This window comes from Diorhabda carinulata, chromosome 2 (assembly GCF_026250575.1).
Source record: "Diorhabda carinulata isolate Delta chromosome 2, icDioCari1.1, whole genome shotgun sequence".
NCBI lineage: Eukaryota > Metazoa > Arthropoda > Insecta > Coleoptera > Chrysomelidae > Diorhabda > Diorhabda carinulata.
Window position 1 is genome coordinate 16515241 of NC_079461.1, and position 19564 is coordinate 16534804.

Below are 19564 nucleotides of genomic sequence, written 5' to 3' on the forward strand. Positions count from 1 at the left end.
ACTGTGTTCAGAGACTATGCACTACGGACCAAAGGAGATTCGAATCAGCATTTCTCAAGCATCACAAAGGCTGCTACTTAAGATAGAACGTATTGTCATACGAGTGCTATGTGAGTCGTTCACATATACTTGAAACATATATCTTTATGGAATTGAATCTATGCGATTGATTTTCTATGACTTTCGGCGTAGATTTAACCAACAGCAATGTGCCGATCAACTCGCTTTGACTTCGACATTCAATTTTGTATTGACGTTTGGCTGTTGAAAGATTCCTTCGCATTTGATGTCGCATAATTTGACAATCGTATCGATTAGTGCAAGGGAATACCGAAACTGAACAAAAATCAAGACGACCCAAATCTTACAAAGAATGTTGTTCCATTCCAAAGGTCGATTTTGCTTCAAAAAGAGACAGATTCATTTGCTAAAAAAGTGATCTTCGAAAAGAAAATGGCATAAGAGAGAAAATTCCAGATATATAGAAAAGTTTGATATGAAGTCAATAAAGATGGAGCATACCAGGAAGGTTCTAGAGCGTTTAACATTAACCAAATACTTACACTTGAATTGATACAAAACAACAGCTTCGAATGAAATATTCATTCAAAAAATCTTACGAATGACAATGATTCATACATGGATGAAAATTTATGTTTTCGAGACTGATCATATTGAATTTGAAATATCCGAGTTATAGAAGACGACAACATTTGAAGAACTTATAAAAGTTTCAGACGACGATCCCCAGGATACATCAAACGAAGTACTGAATTGTTTGTTCAGTTTGCAAGATAAATTTATTTGACCCAAGAAATTACATTTGCATTGCTTTTAGCACTCGGACCGTCTTATATATGTTTTTTCCCATATAAAAATCGATTGAATCTACATCGAAGCCGGCTAACCCTATTCAAAGGACTGTGTAATTTTAAAAGTAACTAGACATGAATCAAAAATCGAGAAACTTCCACGAAAAACACAGATTTCGAACAAATTATTTTTGATAATTTTTCAACCTTACTAGTTACTCTTTCTAATAAAAAAATTCGTGCAATACTCAATGTCATTATAGAATACTATCTGTAAATGTAAATTGTGGATTGCTCAAATATTTTTTTGGCTACTAGGCCCTCGTAGGAAAAAACTATTGCTAGCGAAAGTTTTGTAAACTCGTGTGGTTGACTTCTTGAGAAATTTGATTCAACTGATTATGTGATATAATCAATTTGGGCTGCTTCAATATTAAAAATTTCCGTCAATTTCATTTTTAAAAACAATTACACGAATTTTTTTATTATTTCAACTCATCTTAATGTTAATTTATGTTTTGTGAAACTCGATCATTTTTGGTTTTGTTAGATTCTCAAACTGATTCATAATTTTCACCGAATATTTGTAGACAACAAAAATTTCCTTCAATAAAGAAAATATTAGAATACGGACTATTCTAATTGTTGGAATTAACAACGAAACATATTATTTCTATATAATCAAAATAAATTTCTGCGTTCCCGTTAAACAATAACGATGATTTTCCTTCCTATTAAATGTATCCTTTTCTTGAATACATTATAAAGACAAATTAATTTGAACGATTATGAAACTCCGTAAATATCATTTAGTTTGTAACTCGAAACAATGATGTGGGTCTAACAAGAGGACTGGCAGGTCTACATAATAGCATAAGAGAATACGAGTTTATTGTGTAAGTACAATCTGGATTTATATCAAAATAGATTTTCATTGAAATGATGGTAGGTTTTCTGTTGTCTTGAAGCTGAGACAATAAATGATGACAGAAAATGACTAACATTAAATATCCGTGGTCTGTGATATAGTCGTTGTATTCTTATTTCAAGAAAGGAAACTTTCCATGGAATAAAAAAAGGATTTTATCATATTCTGAATTTGTTCAAACAACTAAATTGTGTTATAGTGGACAATAATGTTATAAAAGAATTTTCAGAATTGAATTTGATGAAGAACTTACTTCACAAATTTGAAAAGAAATATCTAAAGTTTTTCTGAGATTACTAGCTAATATTTTCTTTAATTTTTTTTATTTATTCACCTAGTATCAGTACATTGATTGATTGATTATTCCAGTGTGTACGCTGGTGTAGAATGTCTCCACTCCTCGTTCAGAATTAGTTGAAGGCTCAATATTATACAATGCGAAAAAAATGTACAATCATTTTTCAATTGAAATCATTCAATTGAAATTTAACTACGGATCTTCTAAGCCTGGAGTAATTTGATTCATATGTCTAATATTAAATTATTTAGAAGCAGACAATTAATTTTTTCTCAATAATTTCCATTTCGACTTCCATAACCCCCCAGAGAAAAAATTTAATTGGAATTAATTCTGAAGCCGCCATTTGAAAGCATTAACGAACAAGTCCCTTGAAAGAAATACTTGGAATTCGAAACGTTTAGGTGGCGTCCTAAGTAATTGGGATTCCTTTTAAGGGTATTTAGCAGAGTCGTAAAGTTTTCTAGCTCCGAATAAATATTTCCATACGAAATTAATGGAGCATGTTCGGTGTTCTATTCCGCAACTTAAAAATACGATTAATGTGACTAGAAGATATTGTGAGCATTCAGCATTTAGAAATTTAAATCTTAGTTAATTTGTAGTACAAACTATTAGTATACATCAAGATATGAAAGTGTAATTAAATTGGGATCACTCACTCACAATTACACTGTATATCGTACGTTTACGTTCGGTCTCTGAAGACGACAACTTCGCTATCGAAACGTGGGTCTATCCTGTAATTAGTAGTGTTGTTAAGATTATGGCAAGTCGAAGTTTGGAAAAACAAGTCATTCAACAATTTAAATAGGACATTTTCGAACACTCTCCATACAGTCTTAGCCTAGCACCCAGTTATTTTCATCTTTTCCTTAAACTGAAGCAGTGGCTTGGTGGGTGGCGTGTCTAGCCAGACGTGAACTCAAAGAAACCCTCATAACTTACATTCAATCACAGACGACTACATTTAATGAAGAGAGTATTACCAAGCGTGTTTATAGATATGATAAATTATGTCATCTACTGTTCAGCCTCTTGAGAAGGTTCAGCTTTTCTCGTTTTCTATAGTTTGTCCATTTAGCCCATCGATCTTCATCAATCTGTCGACGTGGTCTCCTCAATATCGTCGTCTTGATCTATATCCTAAATCTTTTCTTATAGCTTTGCTAATTATTTGATCACCTAGGCTCAATCCTTTAATAGTTTTCAATGTTTTCATTTCTGCTACACTCATCACGTTCTTCGTTTTTGTTTTTGTTGTGTCCGTTCGAATTTCCCCTGCCAAATATTCTTGAGCACATTGACCGCATGACGGAAGAACGAATTGTGTAAATATCAAGGGACAAATCACCAGCAGGTCAAAGAAGCCTTGGAAGACCTAGGAAAAGATGGAGTGACAACCTCCCAGGTGACTGAGCAGAGGCAATGATGTGAAGAAAAACAGGCAATGATGCCTATACAAAGCAGAAAGAAAAAGAAATATTCTTGAGGCCTTACTCATTTCGATTCGTGCTTCCTGTTGTGATTTCCTGCAGCTTGTCATCTCGATTTCTACGTATGTACATTGCATACACTGATGAATGGGGTTGTCCGCAGTTAGTTCACATCTTGTAGCCTTCTGCATATTAACGTTTTACGATGTTGTTTGGAACTGAGGATGCTTAATCGACTCCAGGATAATTAGAAGACGAAGAACTCCAAGACCCAAACTGCTATGGTTAACCAGATTGTGATTTTTGGAAAGAATACCGTTGATACATCCAAATAGGCAACCAATATTAGCTTTTGTATTGGAACCCGATCTACAGAGACGAATCTCGTAATTGATTGTTCTCATACAGTAAAAGATAATGGAAAATGAACGACTGCAACAACTTCAATCTGCTATAGGTCCCCAAATCATTTTGATTGATAATATTGCGAGATCACATCGAGATGGAAGGGGAAAAAAGATTTCATTGAATCTAATATTAATTTTAGATGAAGTTGGAGTCATTTGAGTAGACTGTATTCTTAAGTAGATCATCAAGAGTTTTGAAAAAAAAAACGTTCATACTTACATAATTTTCAATATCTTTGGTTAGTTTCACTCACCTGAAACAAGATTGAAAACTTTAACTGAATTATATAAAATTATTACAATATGATGATGGAAATGAGAAATAATCCAAAAATATTGTATTACATAACGATGTTTACAAATTCACTGGAAACGTTCACTATTGATGGCTGCCAAATAAATACTAAACAACGTGGAGTTTTCAAACTTGAAACATATATTATATAGATTGTGTACTTTCTAGTTTAGTGCTATTTTTCAAGCAACTATCGCTATCTTTAGGTCAGACCAGGTACTTCCGAGACTATCTCCGTAGAAGAATGTCGTTGTTAAAGTTCTGGTCTAGTCTGTGATTTCGACAAGAGGGATATCCAGATCTCTTGAAAGTCGAGTAGAGAGGAAAGCTGTAGATTTTGGAAGATGTATTAACCACTGCTTGGTTAAATTAATGATATAATGTTTTGGTTGGACATTATGCAAGGACAACTCGCAATTTGCTACATAGCCATATCTTTTGTACCAAAACTAGATTTTCGGGTACATTTTTCTCGTGTTTTATTAAGGGTGCAGAATTGGTCGTCCAAACCTAAGAAGAGATGTTGAAAGATAAGAACGCTTAGTTGAGAAGCATGACCTCCAGCATATAGTTCAAGTTATCGGCAGCTTCTAATCCTCTACAAGGCCCAGGTTTGTCCATATTTGGGTATGTTTGGAGCTCGGTTTCTAAGCATACCCTGAAGATACATAAGGGAGCAATTCGACTTATAGGCGATCCAGAGTTAACCAGAAACTTGATCAGCTTAGAGTATAGCCTGTAGACGCGCAGGATTTCAATTCATCCGGACTAATTTCTTAGAAGTTTAAGATCAATATCTACAGGCAATTCCATATGGTAGATACCACTCTATTTAGGAAGTCGCTTTTTCGTGCTTCCTTTTTACATAAATACTTTGTTAGTTATCAAGCCGTTAGATATAGCAAATAAGAAAAATTTCATTGAAGATAATTATCACAAAATTAAATGGTTGATTATTTTTTGTTAAGTCGTGTAACTAGAAATGAGTTGACTAATATTTTTTGAATAAACATTGATTAATAAATTTTGTAGGGGATGTAAAAACTGTGTAAATTAGTGTTGCCTATAATATGAAATTGAACTTGAAATACCGACCACTAAAAGTTATTGGAAAACGATTAGAACCATTCGAATGCGATCATAAATATAGGAACAACAATGTATTTCAAAAACATTAAATCGGGCATAACGTTTCGTTGTACAATTTTTTAAATAAATATTTACATTGTTCAGTATGATATTGAAGTGTGAAATAATTTCCATAATAAAACTGATTTTATAGATACTTGGAGTACAAAAAATTACACAGCTGCAACGACACGATTAGTTTGATTATTGAATAGTTCAGCTCATATATTTATCCACAAAAATCCTTTTCCTGATATTGTTATATTATTACAAAATTTACGAAAGTTGTACCTCAAAATATGCACATGTCAGGAGAATGTGGATTTTTTTTTGATAACTCTACCATTAAAACTAAGAGCTAAAACAAAAGTCTATCCGAAGAAGCCACTTGTTCCATGACATCTGTCATTTTGTTTAATTTGTACAGTGCGATATATGAATGATATAATTTTCAATATTGAGTACAAATAAAAGATTTTGTTTTAATCAAGTTAGGTTTGAATTTGAAAACTACAAGTGATGTTTGTGAAGAATCACGAGAAATATTCAATATAATTTGAGGGCATTCCTTGCTCATTATTGACAAACACATCAAATATAATATTTGCAATATACCTGTGTATTTTATATCTAGATTCAAATCGTACCTATATTTTCCGGTGTTTCACGCTGGTGGAAAGGGAAACGTCTGTGTAGACAGGGATGGAAAATATATTTTCGTGGGGAAAATTTCATTAGGGTGGAAAAACTCACATAACTTCAGTAGCAGATGATTTATTCCACCTTTCTCGTGTGAAATTCTGTACTAAATAGAATGAGGTCAATGCAATGAAAAGTCAAAATGGGGGCAAACCATGAACCTTCTAGTGCGTGAGATTATTAAGCACAGAATTGTTTATTTGCATTAAATGAAAATTTGACGTTATCCAAGTGTTTTTTCTTTCGAAGTAAATTATCAAAAAGGTGACCTCAGAAAGATCGCGCTTTTATTACATTTGTCCTTGAAGATAAATTTAAAGAATGTGTTTTATAACTAGACTGATAAAGTTATTATTCTGAATATTTATTTTTTGCGTGATTTGGATTCCTAAGCCAAGAAACACCCTATATTTTATTGCATATTTGAAATCAGTTTGATTTCCCTGTTCCAATGATATAGGATTATCATAGTTTCTACGGGGTATTAAAAAAATTATAACTAATTTTCCATAAAAATCCTATTAACTTCAAAACCCTGTACAATTTAAGAGAAAGTCAATAATAAAAATCTGTCACATTCGAATAGTATCATAGATTTAGGAAAATTATTTATTTCGTTAATAATCATTAAATCTTATACAGGGGAATCTAGTAACTAATACATAATTTTCTCGGTTTTTCGAATTAATCACCCTGTATTTTATGTCAATATTGAAAAGTATTACAAACATATTATTTCTATTAAGCATTACATAAACCTAAAGTCATTAGTTCGTGATCTATTTTCATTTTAATAATTCTGCAATTTTGCAACAACCTGAAATTTTGAATGATCTTATAATGGTAAGGCTAATAATAACTGTGAACCCTCAAATTTTGAAATTGATATCATCACATTCATCACACTGATCAATCGCCCTGTATATTATCACCATGCGTTTGTTAATGTTTATTCATTCGACGATTTTCTGCATTCTACGTTGACTATGGAAAGTTGGATTTTTTGTCAGCTGAAACCAATAGTTGTAGTACAACTACAAATACCTCTTGTTCTCTTTCGTGCTTTGTATATATGAAAAACCAAAGTTCTTCTCATCCCTGTTTTGCCACGTTTTCAATAAGTTTTGTTGAGGTTCTAGCCTACGTCCAATGTTCAGCAAATGTTGGATGCATCGTTTAGTTGTAGCACTGCATCCAGCCTTACTCCCATTGTTCAGCAAACGTTGGATGTATCGTTTAGTTCCAGCACTGCATACAACCTTACTTCCATTGTTCAGAAAACGTTGGATGCATCGTTTAGTTGCAGCACTGCATCCAGCTTTCCTTCCAATGTTTAGAGGTGCGTTGGAAGGCGAACTTTGATGAAAACGCTGGACGCATCTTGTAGTACCTGCTTTAGCGGATGGTTTACTAGATGATACTTATAGCAAAAAATACATTTAAAATGATTCAATTGAGTTTTACTTATTTAAGTTTTCCTGTTTCCATCCAGAGGGTTGAATATTGACTCCCGGTTCTCTTTTCACTACAAATTTTACCTTAATCATAGCCTGTTTCAATTTTTAATGAAATCCAAACAGCTCGAGACGACTCTAAATTATTACTTGATACAAATTAAAGACTATACTCGAATGAATTACCTGGACTTATATAAAGCTCATGAATTATAGCGCAAGTTTCCTAGGATTGTGAGAGTTGTTTCATTTAATTGGGAAAAGCTTACTTGTGCAGTTTGATGTACAGTCAACGGTGAAATATGAATCCAGATTTGCTGTTGACAAATATAAATCTATTCAATTGTACAGAATTATCCCGATTTTCCCGAGAATAATTTTGATTGGACCAATTAATTATCAATGATATGCGTCGTCCTAAAGTATTCACTAATTGTCCAAGCATGGGTAAAATTTGGCTTATATTAGTTGAATCAGGATTGTTTTATGTTGTAGGATAAAATTTTGTGATATTTCAACACTTAATAACAGCAATTTTTATAATATGATCCAAATAGAAGAAAAGGTAGAATTCCATAGTCACATTCTGGCTCATTAATTTTATCTTCATCAAAGTCGATGGCGTCTTCGTTCTCTTCATTTGCTGGTGGACTATTATTGCACCTAATCACCCAGAACAAGTTTAGTTGCAGTACAATCCAAGTTTTCTACACCCTCAAGTGCCACGCCCTTTTTAGCATTAGCAAAAAAACATTTTTAGAAGTTCATCGGGTTCAGGCGATTTGTCCATCCGTATGGATGAATGCCAGAACACAATGGTGAGAAATCAAAGAATTATATACACTCACACACGTAATCACATGAGAAGATGTTTCTTCTTCTCTCCTATTCGATTTTAAATAGATTATTACGCTCCGAAGCGGGCTATTCGATTTTTCGAAAAAAAATTAATCGGTTTTATAAACATAGCTCTTTCATTTTTAACGATAGAAAGTTTTTTTGAAGATGATTTTGTAGCGCTTCTCAAGAGCTACAAGAATATGCGGATTAAATTCCTTAATATCACTTAATTTCTAAATAGGGTGAGTTTAAAGGGCTCGGATGAGGTGGTGTTCGCTCGTAAATAGTGTTTATATCAAATATTCACCGTGTACAAAATCTACACAAAGAAAAATTTTAGTCTTTGAAAAAGCTACAATTTACCTACTATTCTATTATTTTTTCCGTATCTCCAGTATTTTCGGAGATATTTTGAAGTTTAAGGTGAAAAAGCTAACTTGGAAAAAATCGTTTGCTTTTTGAACTCCATTTTTTTTTAATTACGCAATTAAATTGAACAAACTTGTTGTGTATTGATAATACACACATACCTGATGGGTGAAAATCTATTTTTATTAGAGGGGTAGTAAGAAGTTTGTTTTAACATATTATTTCGTAGAAAAAAATTGGAACCATCTCATTTTGATCATGAGTCGCTCAATTTTCATTCTAGAGACATTTTAGAGAGATTTTGTTTGGTTATCTAGAAGCTAACATTTTGCAAAAAAACCTTTGAAATCGTCAACTTTTCTAGTCGAAAAAAATGTTTAAAAAATATTAGTTTAACGTAGAAAGAGCATTTATTTCATAAAATTACTTGTTCCATCGATTCCTGTAGTCAGAATGTGGAAAAAAATTCACTTACGAGAAGGGGTGGCAACCACCCCCAAGGTTTTAGCGTAAGCCGACAAGATATGGAAAATTATCCTTAGGCTATTATCTACTTATGTGAAAATTTCAAGTAAAACCAGGTAGGACGAAAAAATTGCGAGAAAAAAATGCTTTATTTCCTGGACTATAAGAAATCATTAAAATCTTAATGTGATAAACTGTCTGACGCGCGTTTCTAAAACCAAGTTATCGTCTCCAAAGTTTACCTACCTACTTGGTGGCTCGAGGTGGTGCATCCTCACCAAAAGTCAAAACGAGTTGATCAGAAATTGTTTTATCCACGTCGAAAGACATAGAAAATCATCGCATGAACATTAACGCGATTTTTTTACCATAATTTCAAGCATCTGTAAACACTTGTATGACCACACATTCTGAGTATGTTTACCATCAAAAATGTCAAACTTCATGATGATAATTTCACATATTCCCATCAGTGTTCTATATATCAAAACTTGAGTAGCAGCCCTTTCCGTTTCCTGTCCTTTCTAGAGTTCTGAAAGTGTATAGAAAGTATTTACGATTCCCGGCAAATTCCTCAGTTCCCATTCATATTTTTCTGGAAAAATGAGATTTTCTTTGCGATATTTTGTGAGAAAATCTCATTTTCCTAGGCAAATGTCAATTGGAACTCAAGAGACTCAAAAAGACAAGAATCAGAAAATCGCCGACGAATTTCGATCCAATCCCACCCGGTCTAAAAGATAACTAATCTCATAGAAAAAACTATGATCAGATAAATGTTGAATGACCCCGAAATTGATGCCACCTTCCTTTCGAGGCGCTTCCGTCTTTCTAATTCCCCAGTGCTCCATTCAAACACTCAAATTTATTCACCATAAAAAGTTATGCAAATTATCTCAAAAACGTGCTTATTAATACGGTAAACTTCATAATTAGTTCAAATGATCGTTTGAATAATTCTCTACGTCTTTCTCCGCCAGCTGAAATTATTAGTCAGTTATCAGTTCTCTTCTTGATATAATGGTTCTTTTTAGAAATCCCCAAATTTGAGGAACTTGGAATTTCCATTCGTTCTTTAGGTAATTACCTCGAAATCCAATTTAATCCGTTGCACCAGACACCTCTAGAGCATAATAATTAACTGAATCCTCCACTGTCAATAGAGTATCGATAAATCCCCCGAAAATCTTTAAATTAAAAACGAACTCGGAAAATGTTTTCTTTTGTCCATAATCTTAATAGAAATTTCAAAAAACCCGGTATCCTACTAGGTTTTTGTCTGTACACATCTCGAAAACTATTTCTTCCTATTTTTCTTTTAATTAGACCCCATCCTGTTCATTTACCATTATACAACTTTCTCTTGAGCTCTTTTTAAAACACTAAGACACTAAGATACCTCAATTGGATTTAAGAAGCTTGAATGTGAGCATCGAAGTCTTTGATTATGGATTCACAAAGATAGTGTTTAGCGGTTCGTCCATGGTCAAAAGAACGCCATATTTTTATTTATTTAAAGAAATTTATGAATTAAATAAATCCCACTAAACGACGCCACTGCTTATCGCAGACTGTCTGGCAGGAATATTTCGAAGAAATTGTGTACATACGCCTACCGACAGCTTCGGCCAATAGAAATTCACTTATGTTACGATTCAATGTTTTCATTAGTAAAGTGGAGATAATGAATTTTTACACAAATTCATCAAGTTCACGTAGACTGACGGTTTGTTAGATGCTTACCAAATTTTATACAGGGATAAATTCATGAAATATTGATTGTTCCTCATATAAATGTCTTCTGCAATTGATATTAGAAGAACTATACCAAATTGCACCCCTGGGGAGTGATTGAGCATCAAAGTAAGGGCCAAAATTTAGAAAAAAAATCAATTTCTTCACAGCTCTTCAGCTTGTCCTATCTACAATAATTGTTTATTTCTTCATTAAATTGTCCTTAAGTCCGAAATAAAATCAGACCCAACGCTATGTCCAAATATTATTTTTCCATCCATCAATGCCCTTAACACTTTGATACATATCAAATTTGGTATTTTGGTTTATGTCAATTCTTATCAACACGTTCTTCCAATATTTTTTTTCAGGTATTGCTTGCCTACGTATGTCTTCTTCTTGGTTTTACTATGAGCTTCGCTATACAGTTCCACGCATTTCCGCAATTCAAGGATCCTTGGAGAGCCTTGGTAAAAACTACAGTTATGATGATGGGAGAATTTGAATACAGTGATATGTTCAACGAAGATGATGGTTCTCCTCAAATACTACCAGCTACGTCTCGTTTTATTTTTTTGATCTTCATAATTTTAACAAGTATTGTACTGATGAACCTCATGGTAGGAGTAGCGGTAAGTTGACCATAACTAACATCTTATGTCACAAGAAAAGTCGAACTCTTATAAAAAATAAAATGATGGGATATTTGTAAAATGGTTAACTATGGTTCTGGTTTGGGTAGGTGATATTGATTCCACAAAACACACTGTAAAAACTAGCTCTATACCAACACTCGGAATTACACTGACAGAGACTGAAGATAACACAGACAACGGAAAAATCTTGAACCCCTTTAAGACAAAATTATAGACAAAGAAAGGAATCAACTTCACTTGTAGAAACATCATTAACCATAGAAAAAAAGTTCGATGTTAAAGTTGAAATATCAAAAAGAAGGTTCAAGCTTAAATGTTAATATTTATTCATATTTATTCAAAAAAACAATATTTAACATTTTCATGAACTTTGGCTCTACACGGATTGAGCATGTCGAACATCGAATGGTAGATTCTGAATAGTACACCAGCAAGGGTTCGAAAACATCAGGGAAACCAATCTCATAAGATGAATCATTCTCCACCATGACAATGGGAGCTCTGGTAGATCAGATTAATAAATGCTGATATCTTCAGTTTGAGATTCCTCGTATAAACGCTTCAATATTTAATATTACTAGGGAATTCGACTAAGCACACATATAAACGAATGTCAAAATCGTTTTTTAATAAAATAATCAATTGTGTAAACCAGAAAATCCTCATTGGAATTTCGTAAAATGAACTTGTTGACAAAATCTTATTTCGTTGTTTCAAGGTAAGTGATATCCAGGAACTTCATCGCAGGGGTCGAGCAAAAAAATTAGAAAAACAAAGCGAATTTTTACATCAATTGGAAAAAGTACTTTCCTCCAAACAAATGAATTCCAAATATATACCGGAGATAATAAAGCGGCTTGTTGTTAGGAGAAATTATATTAACACGCAGTTCGAGGTCAAATCTTCAGCAGATTTCCAAAGAAAACACAAAATTCCCAGGAGGATTATTGGTAAGACATGTTCTAGGGAAATATGATTAACTGTGAAAACTGTGTCTTTTTGGAAATAATATAATTTAAAGTAGTAATTTAGATAAAATTGATGGTATAACGTATAATCATTTATATACTGGGTATATCTAAATTTCATCCACCCACCCTTTTACGAGAGATCAACCTTAAAAAGTGCATCTATTTCATTCCCATTACATCTTTCGACATCTTTAATTAATGGTGATCATGTCTACAATTTTATAAAACGTTTACGGAATTAAAAGGCCTAAATGATACAAATAATAAAATCCATCGATCACATCTACATCTACTCGGGTTGGTGCTAAATATTCAATAGAGGAATGTAAAATTTTTGATATAGCGGATTTATCAGTACATTGAACTAAGGAGCTGGTAATAAGTGATATGTCAATTATTGGGTATATTTTATTATTGAGGCAAATTGCCAATAACCATCCAAAAATGTCTCTTTCCATCGCAATTGATACTTGTTTAGCATAGTCTTTATTTTTTAGTGTTTCTTCAAACGGTCTGAAGCAAAATTATTTATCTAATTTTTTTTAATTGATGACCCAAATCAATTAAATTTTTTTCTCGCTATCTAGCAAGTTATAAACAAAGTAAGGAATTCTGTGTTTCAGGGGATACAGTCCTGTTACTTTTAACAATTTTCCTGTTTTTATTTTCGATATTATATGAAATTAAGCTTCCTAATAATTAGGCCGACGATATTCTACATTCGGTACTCGTTTTCAGATTCGATCACTGCTATAGCAAAAGGGCAAAAGCAATTTGGAGAAGAATATTGAAAATTAACTAATTCGAAGAATTCTTCTTGATGGAAACTTTAAGACGACAATTAATTTTAAACAGTTTGTATCATTAGTAAGAAAAACGATGAAGTTAATTTAGAACATTAATATTTCTTAAAGTGACCTCAAGCGATTTGGAAATTTCGAAACTTTTTTTGTCGTGAATTATCTGTTGAAATGTAATTTCTTAGTTCTAAGATTTTTCTCGTTCTTTTATTTATACTTTGTACTGGTTTTTCGTGTAATTTCATTATATTTCTCTCAACCTAATTACTGCTACTGAAATAATAAGAAGAAAGTCGAGTGTTATATAGAAACGACAATATTCATTTTCTCTCTCGTTCGTGACACTTTATCTATACTGCGCTTGCTTGAGAATGCGCTGAGCCGAGCTGGACCTCGGAGGATTGAGAAATCGTTGCCGATCTCTCATTTTATATATAAATTTTTCCTAAATAAACCAAGAAAATGTTTTAAATATTAATTGTAGGAATTTTCTTTCCAAAAACTGTGAGCTTTTTTAAATCTATGAATCGTTAGAAGTGAAGGAGATAAATTAGTTCAAAGTACCAAATGTGCCTTATGCGACGCCTTTGAGTTGAACCCTTCTCGAAACCGGGGGTTGAAAACAGTTTTGATTGATATAACGTTGAAATGCTTGAATTTACTATAAAATGATTTGTAAGAAAAGTTTCTAGCTTGAAAATTGAGCGAGTTATTGATTTTTTTTTTTTTTCAAAATTTCTGAGCATGAATTTTGGAGCATTGCAAAAAAAGAGCGCGTACAATCGAGCAATAGCTGGCACGATCGAGATGGGAAAGAAGATATTAATGATGATGAAATATAATTATTCAAAACTGTTTTTTATATTATATTCTAAATTAATTTATTGATTTTAAAAATATTTTCATTCTTATTTTTTTATTATTTCAGTAAAAAAGTTTTAACTGCAATTTTTAAATTCATCGAAGGTGAGTTTTATAAGTGTTAAAATATTTGAAAAGCAACACTTCTTAAAAATACTGACGAAATATTCTCAATTCAATATAAATACACTTTTGAATCCTTTCCAATTTTAAAAGAATCTTTCAAATTAATTTTTCACTTTTCATATAATTAGGTGATGCGTGAATCTGATCAATCATAAACTTGTTCAAGAATATGAATAGATCTACTAATAATTCATTTAAATTCTATTTTACTCAAATATATCCTAAAATCGAAGATTTTCAAAATTTTTACAATAAGAGATAGTTTTCATTCCTTCGGAACAGGGTATATTTTGAAAAGTAGATCTCAAATCAAAATTTTCATAAAAATCGACGTTGATTAACAAAATTCCACAGTTTTAACGTTTTCTATCGCTGGTTTCTTGCCTATTAACAATCGATATAAATCGGATTTTTGATAAAAACATCTGAGAGTGAATTTCACATAATTTACTTATGGATGAACTTTTACTCCACTTAGAACTTGAGAAATGATCTGTGAGGTTTTAATGGGCAGTAAGATTTCCCAATAAACTAGCTGTTCCAGTTAAAAGAAGAATCAAGAGTTCGAAATAAGGCAAGTAATATAAGAATTTAATTGCATACTGTTCGTATAATGAAAAGTTATTGCGTATAATTTTACGATATATGAGATCAATTTTAAGCTCTTTTCATGAACCATTGTCAATTAGGAAATAGACTTTGCGATTAACAATAAAATAATATTTCTGCCTGCAGGGCTGTAAATTAATGAAAATTTAGTATTAACCCTCATACGATACACTATAGCAAAAATAATGAAGTTCAAATATTTGCATAAATTCTGCATAAGTTTCGTACTGAATACTTTGATAAGCACTGAATGATTGCCAAATTTACTTAATGGAAACAATTTGATTTCTACGAGAGCTGCTACTAAGTTGTGAGATATGGCAACCCTGATGGATTATTGACACAGGAAAATAGGGTAAAACTTAACCTAACCTAACCGAGGAAGACGGAAAGCTGAAAAATCAAAATTTTCAGGATATTCCGAAGATGTGAAGTTGTAGGAGATTGCTTTCTGACTTCACTCTCCAATTTGTCCCCCAACGACTTAATCTGAGAGATTAGGCGCTAGCTAAAACGTACAATATTTTTATAGCCTCTTTTTTTCCTTCACTTTTCATTAGGTCTCAAGTCGATTTGTCTCCAAAGCAATAAAACTTTTCATGTTTTTTAGCCCACTACAACATTTTATTTCGAAGTTTTAAGAAAAATTTCTGCACCTTCGAACGCTATACAGGTTTACTAATCAATACAATGTTTATCTTCAGCCATTGTGGTTTGTCGAGGCCTCCCTGAACATTTTCTATCGACAACAACACTTTTTACTTTTCACTAAATTAGGACGACTTCCACGTAAACTACAATCACAAGATGTTGGGACTAAACTACAATCACAAACACCAAAGAAATAATTCACGGTTGGTATTATTTTTGGTTGGTAAACACCGTTCCGATCTCAACAATATGAAGATGAACTTTTAACCGGTAGTATTTATTATATCGTGAACCATATTTTTCCATACCTGTACTCGATATAAAATTGGTTAATTCACATCAAAATGTCTCAATATTTCAACGAAGAAAATACAGATACATTACGTTTCACATGCAATTCAATTCCAAATGGCATTCTGCAATAATTGTAAAAACACTTTTTTCTTTCTATTCCATCCTTTCGTTTCTAAATAAGACGTGAATGCTGGAAATACCCATTACAGATCCAGGAAATGTAGTATTCCCCAGTTGAATTTGTGATAAATGGCACAATATTTACCCAGTTTCCTAGGAAATTACTTGATTTATCTAGAAATTTCTTTGCTTGTATCAAGTTAGCTGAAAGCTACTATTATCGAACAGATGTTGTTGCCAAAATAAAAGTAATCTTCCGTTAGATTCGGAAGAGCTTTCATGAGGTATAATATAAATCAGGTAATTCAATAAAGTAGCAAATTTTCCTTCTAAATATATTCCAAAGAAAGGGATAAGATATTATTTTTTCACATACATATAATTCTAAATTGCTTAATTAACCTCCGGATATCCACTCAATTTGTAAGCTTCACAACGTCAATTCTTCAGCCCTTTGTTACATGAATGGACTATCACAGTAGCCAGATTTGATTGAACTAATTTATCTCATGGAAATATAAATCTTCCAATATCGATTGCAAAAGATCTTTATGCAAGGAGCAATCAATATTTTATAAATAATGTTCCATCCTCGTATAAAAATCGTTTAACATCTAACAAACCGTCAATCCACGTGGCCTTATCATCTCCACTGTTTACCAATGTTTACCAAAACATCGAATCGTAAACATTAATAAAGAAAATATTCTTCAATCTGATAATTCAGATCCGAAAAACAAGTTAGTCCTAAACAGTCCTAAGTTATAGATGAAAGGCTGAATTTGTGAGAAGATAAAAATCACCGACCATGTAATCATTCCATGCAGTGTCAAAAGCTCGATTAATGTCGAAGAAAATAGCTAAACAGCTGGTTTTTAGGGCGAATGCTTCAATGAGTTATTTGATAATTGATTCCGTTGATGTTTATTGCATGCAACTCGTTGTGTAAGATGCGATTTTCACTCTCATACTTTTGTTATTAATCGATCAAATTTTATTGTTTCACTTGTATTTTTGAACGAGGGCATTTGTGCGCCCTTATGTGTTCTACGCTTATCGCGAGGGCCCTTAACGCCAATGCCTAGCTGCGTTACTGTATTTTCTATCTTAATTGCTTGTTAAAGTTGGAAACGGAAATATTTTTTGAATAGAGAATACAAAATGATCTTTCAATAAGCTATACTTCACGCGAAGAAGGTTCATAATCTAAATATTCAACGTACTTCGGGGTTGTTTCATTAATAGGTACCGCAATCAGAATTTATTTCATTCTGCTTTTGCACACTGTATATAATTTCCAGTATTCAACAAATTTGCATTTACATTGCACTGCAAGCTTAGAATTAGTTTTCACTCGTATTTAGACGGTGTATTCTCCTTAATCCTTATATTTCCAGGATACTGTTATGTGATTCATGATGTGATCAAAGGGGTTAAGTATCTGGTACATGGGAGTGATGTTGTTAATTGAACCGGATATTGGAAATTACCATAACAAGTTTCGATTAGTAAATGTATACAAAATAATAATTCACGACACAAATAGAAATATAGAGACTTAATAGTAGGATTTAATTTGGAACTACAGCTGGTACAAATTAGTCTGGCGGTAGAAGACATCAGATATCTCTAGGTGAGTCTTGGGTGGCCGATTCTTATCCTTTTTACAATGGTGAAGTATTGTCTGGAGTGGCCTGGAAAATTACCTATTCTGGTTTTTTAAGTCCTTATGAATTAACTAGTATTTTCAGGTATTTTAGGGGTTAAATTAATAATAATAAAATAATACACTGTCTCAGTTGGAGTATGAAAGATTAACTTGGTCATTTTCGGTCAGAAAAATCATTTTGAAATAAGCTTCTATAAAAAAATGTATAAAACGATTGCTGCCGGGGGAATATCCTAGAAAACTATTCATTCGAATTTTTCTCACAAAAGAGTGAGCTTGAGAAGAGCATTGTATATTTTCACTATTGAATGCACAACACGGCTTTTAAACAAGAGAGAGTACAATAAAATACTTTTCCGACACTCTTCATCACAAAGCCAAATTGCATCGAAGAGATGAGACCCAAAAATGTATTTCCGATCGTTTTCTAAAGATTTACGGACCATTACTTCTTTCTGGTAAAAGAAAATTCCCTTTAATACTCGAAAATATTGTATCATATACACATTGAAATCAAAAATTATAATTTTCCTTGGAAATTATTAACACAGTTACCATTTTGCGATCATCTATAAATTGTTGCTTTTTTAAATCGACGTATCATGAAAATTAGAAGCTTATGCAACCACTTTGAGCTGCACTTTTCTCGAAATCGGAGGTTGAACACAGTTTTAATTAATATGATATTGAAATACTTGGAATCTTCTACAAAATGCTTTTTTAAAAATGTTTATAGCTTGTAAATTGAGCGAGTTATTGTCGAAAAACCAACAGTTTTTTTTAAATTATCTTCAATTACATCCTAAATTATATAACTCATAAAGTTAATATTAATGAGATATCGGAGGTTGTTTAATTGAGCTTGTTTAATTAAAAAACCACATGTTGAAAGTAAAATGAAAAATTGAAAGCTCATTCTGTTAAACACGTCTAGTAGTTATCACATGTATCACATTTACATGAAAGCAGAAGAAAAATATTTTTCTTCTAATGGAATATTCTTGTCTATAATGTCATGAATAAAAATTTCCACGTAGAAAGCATGACTCCAATTCACCCTTTAATGCGTTACTCCACGCATATAGTCGCAAGGTGTTTCTAAAAATCAAATTCTCGTGAGCGTACAAAACTGAATCCTGTTGATAAAAAAGTTTCTGAATCACATAAATATTCTGAACTATACTTGAGTTTGGTATGATATATATTTGTTGAAGTTGATTTATCATTTCGCATTCTAGAAAGTTTTGTTTTTTTATTGGATATACAGCTCTAAGAAAAATCATTAAATATACCTAAATGTACTGGGTGGGTAACGAATTATATTGAGTGACAATTTATATGCAATGATAGAATTCTTTAGCAAATTCCGCGTATTTTGTAAAGATCAATCACATTATGTAAGATATATAAACCAACGCCCTCTAGCATTCACATTGCTAAAGAAATTGTATAGAATTTATATATTTGGTATTGCTGGACAGAAGATCTTTTAAACAACATCAAGTATATAAAAATCGGTTGAGCAGAAGAATTTTTTTCATAACAAGGCTCTCACTGTATCCCAACTCTTATTTGGAAAGACAGACTAGACCTTCTGCAACGAAAAATACGCAAGATTCGATGTTCTTATATAAAGTTCCACTTAATTAAGTGCATACCAGAAAAGTATGCGTTCTAGTTTTATATTTTCAAATACTCCCTCTAGTAGGCACCCCAAGATTCTGAGAATAACTTCCACGTGTTAATCGATGCCGGTTTTATCATAATTTTCACACCCTCTAGCTGTAATATGATGTTTTCCTTTCAAATTCTCAATTATTTATTTTTTCACATTTGAGTAGTTCTGTTTAAAATATTTTTTCATAAACCTTTTTAAGGTGACTGTATGTACCATGTTTACTCATACGCGGTTCATAAACTTGTTCACACCATATTTCAAAAA

At 32.3% G+C, this 19564-nt stretch overlaps 2 protein-coding genes across 3 annotated transcripts in view; one reads left to right on the forward strand and one right to left on the reverse strand.

Moving 5' to 3' along the window:
• LOC130890704 (transient receptor potential channel pyrexia-like) overlaps nucleotides 1-13770 on the forward strand; it is a 51061-nt gene extending 37291 nt beyond the window's left edge. For both annotated transcript variants that reach the window (XM_057794936.1, XM_057794937.1), the window contains 3 exons: nucleotides 11237-11497; nucleotides 12240-12471; nucleotides 13231-13770. In XM_057794936.1, coding sequence (XP_057650919.1) covers nucleotides 11237-11497; nucleotides 12240-12471; nucleotides 13231-13283 — 546 coding nt within the window. In that variant the 3' untranslated portion in view covers nucleotides 13284-13770. The remainder of the gene's footprint in view (nucleotides 1-11236; nucleotides 11498-12239; nucleotides 12472-13230) is intronic.
• LOC130890711 (dopamine D2-like receptor) overlaps nucleotides 1-19564 on the reverse strand; it is a 158447-nt gene that overhangs the window by 85193 nt on the left and 53690 nt on the right. The gene's annotated exons all lie outside the window — the stretch shown is intronic.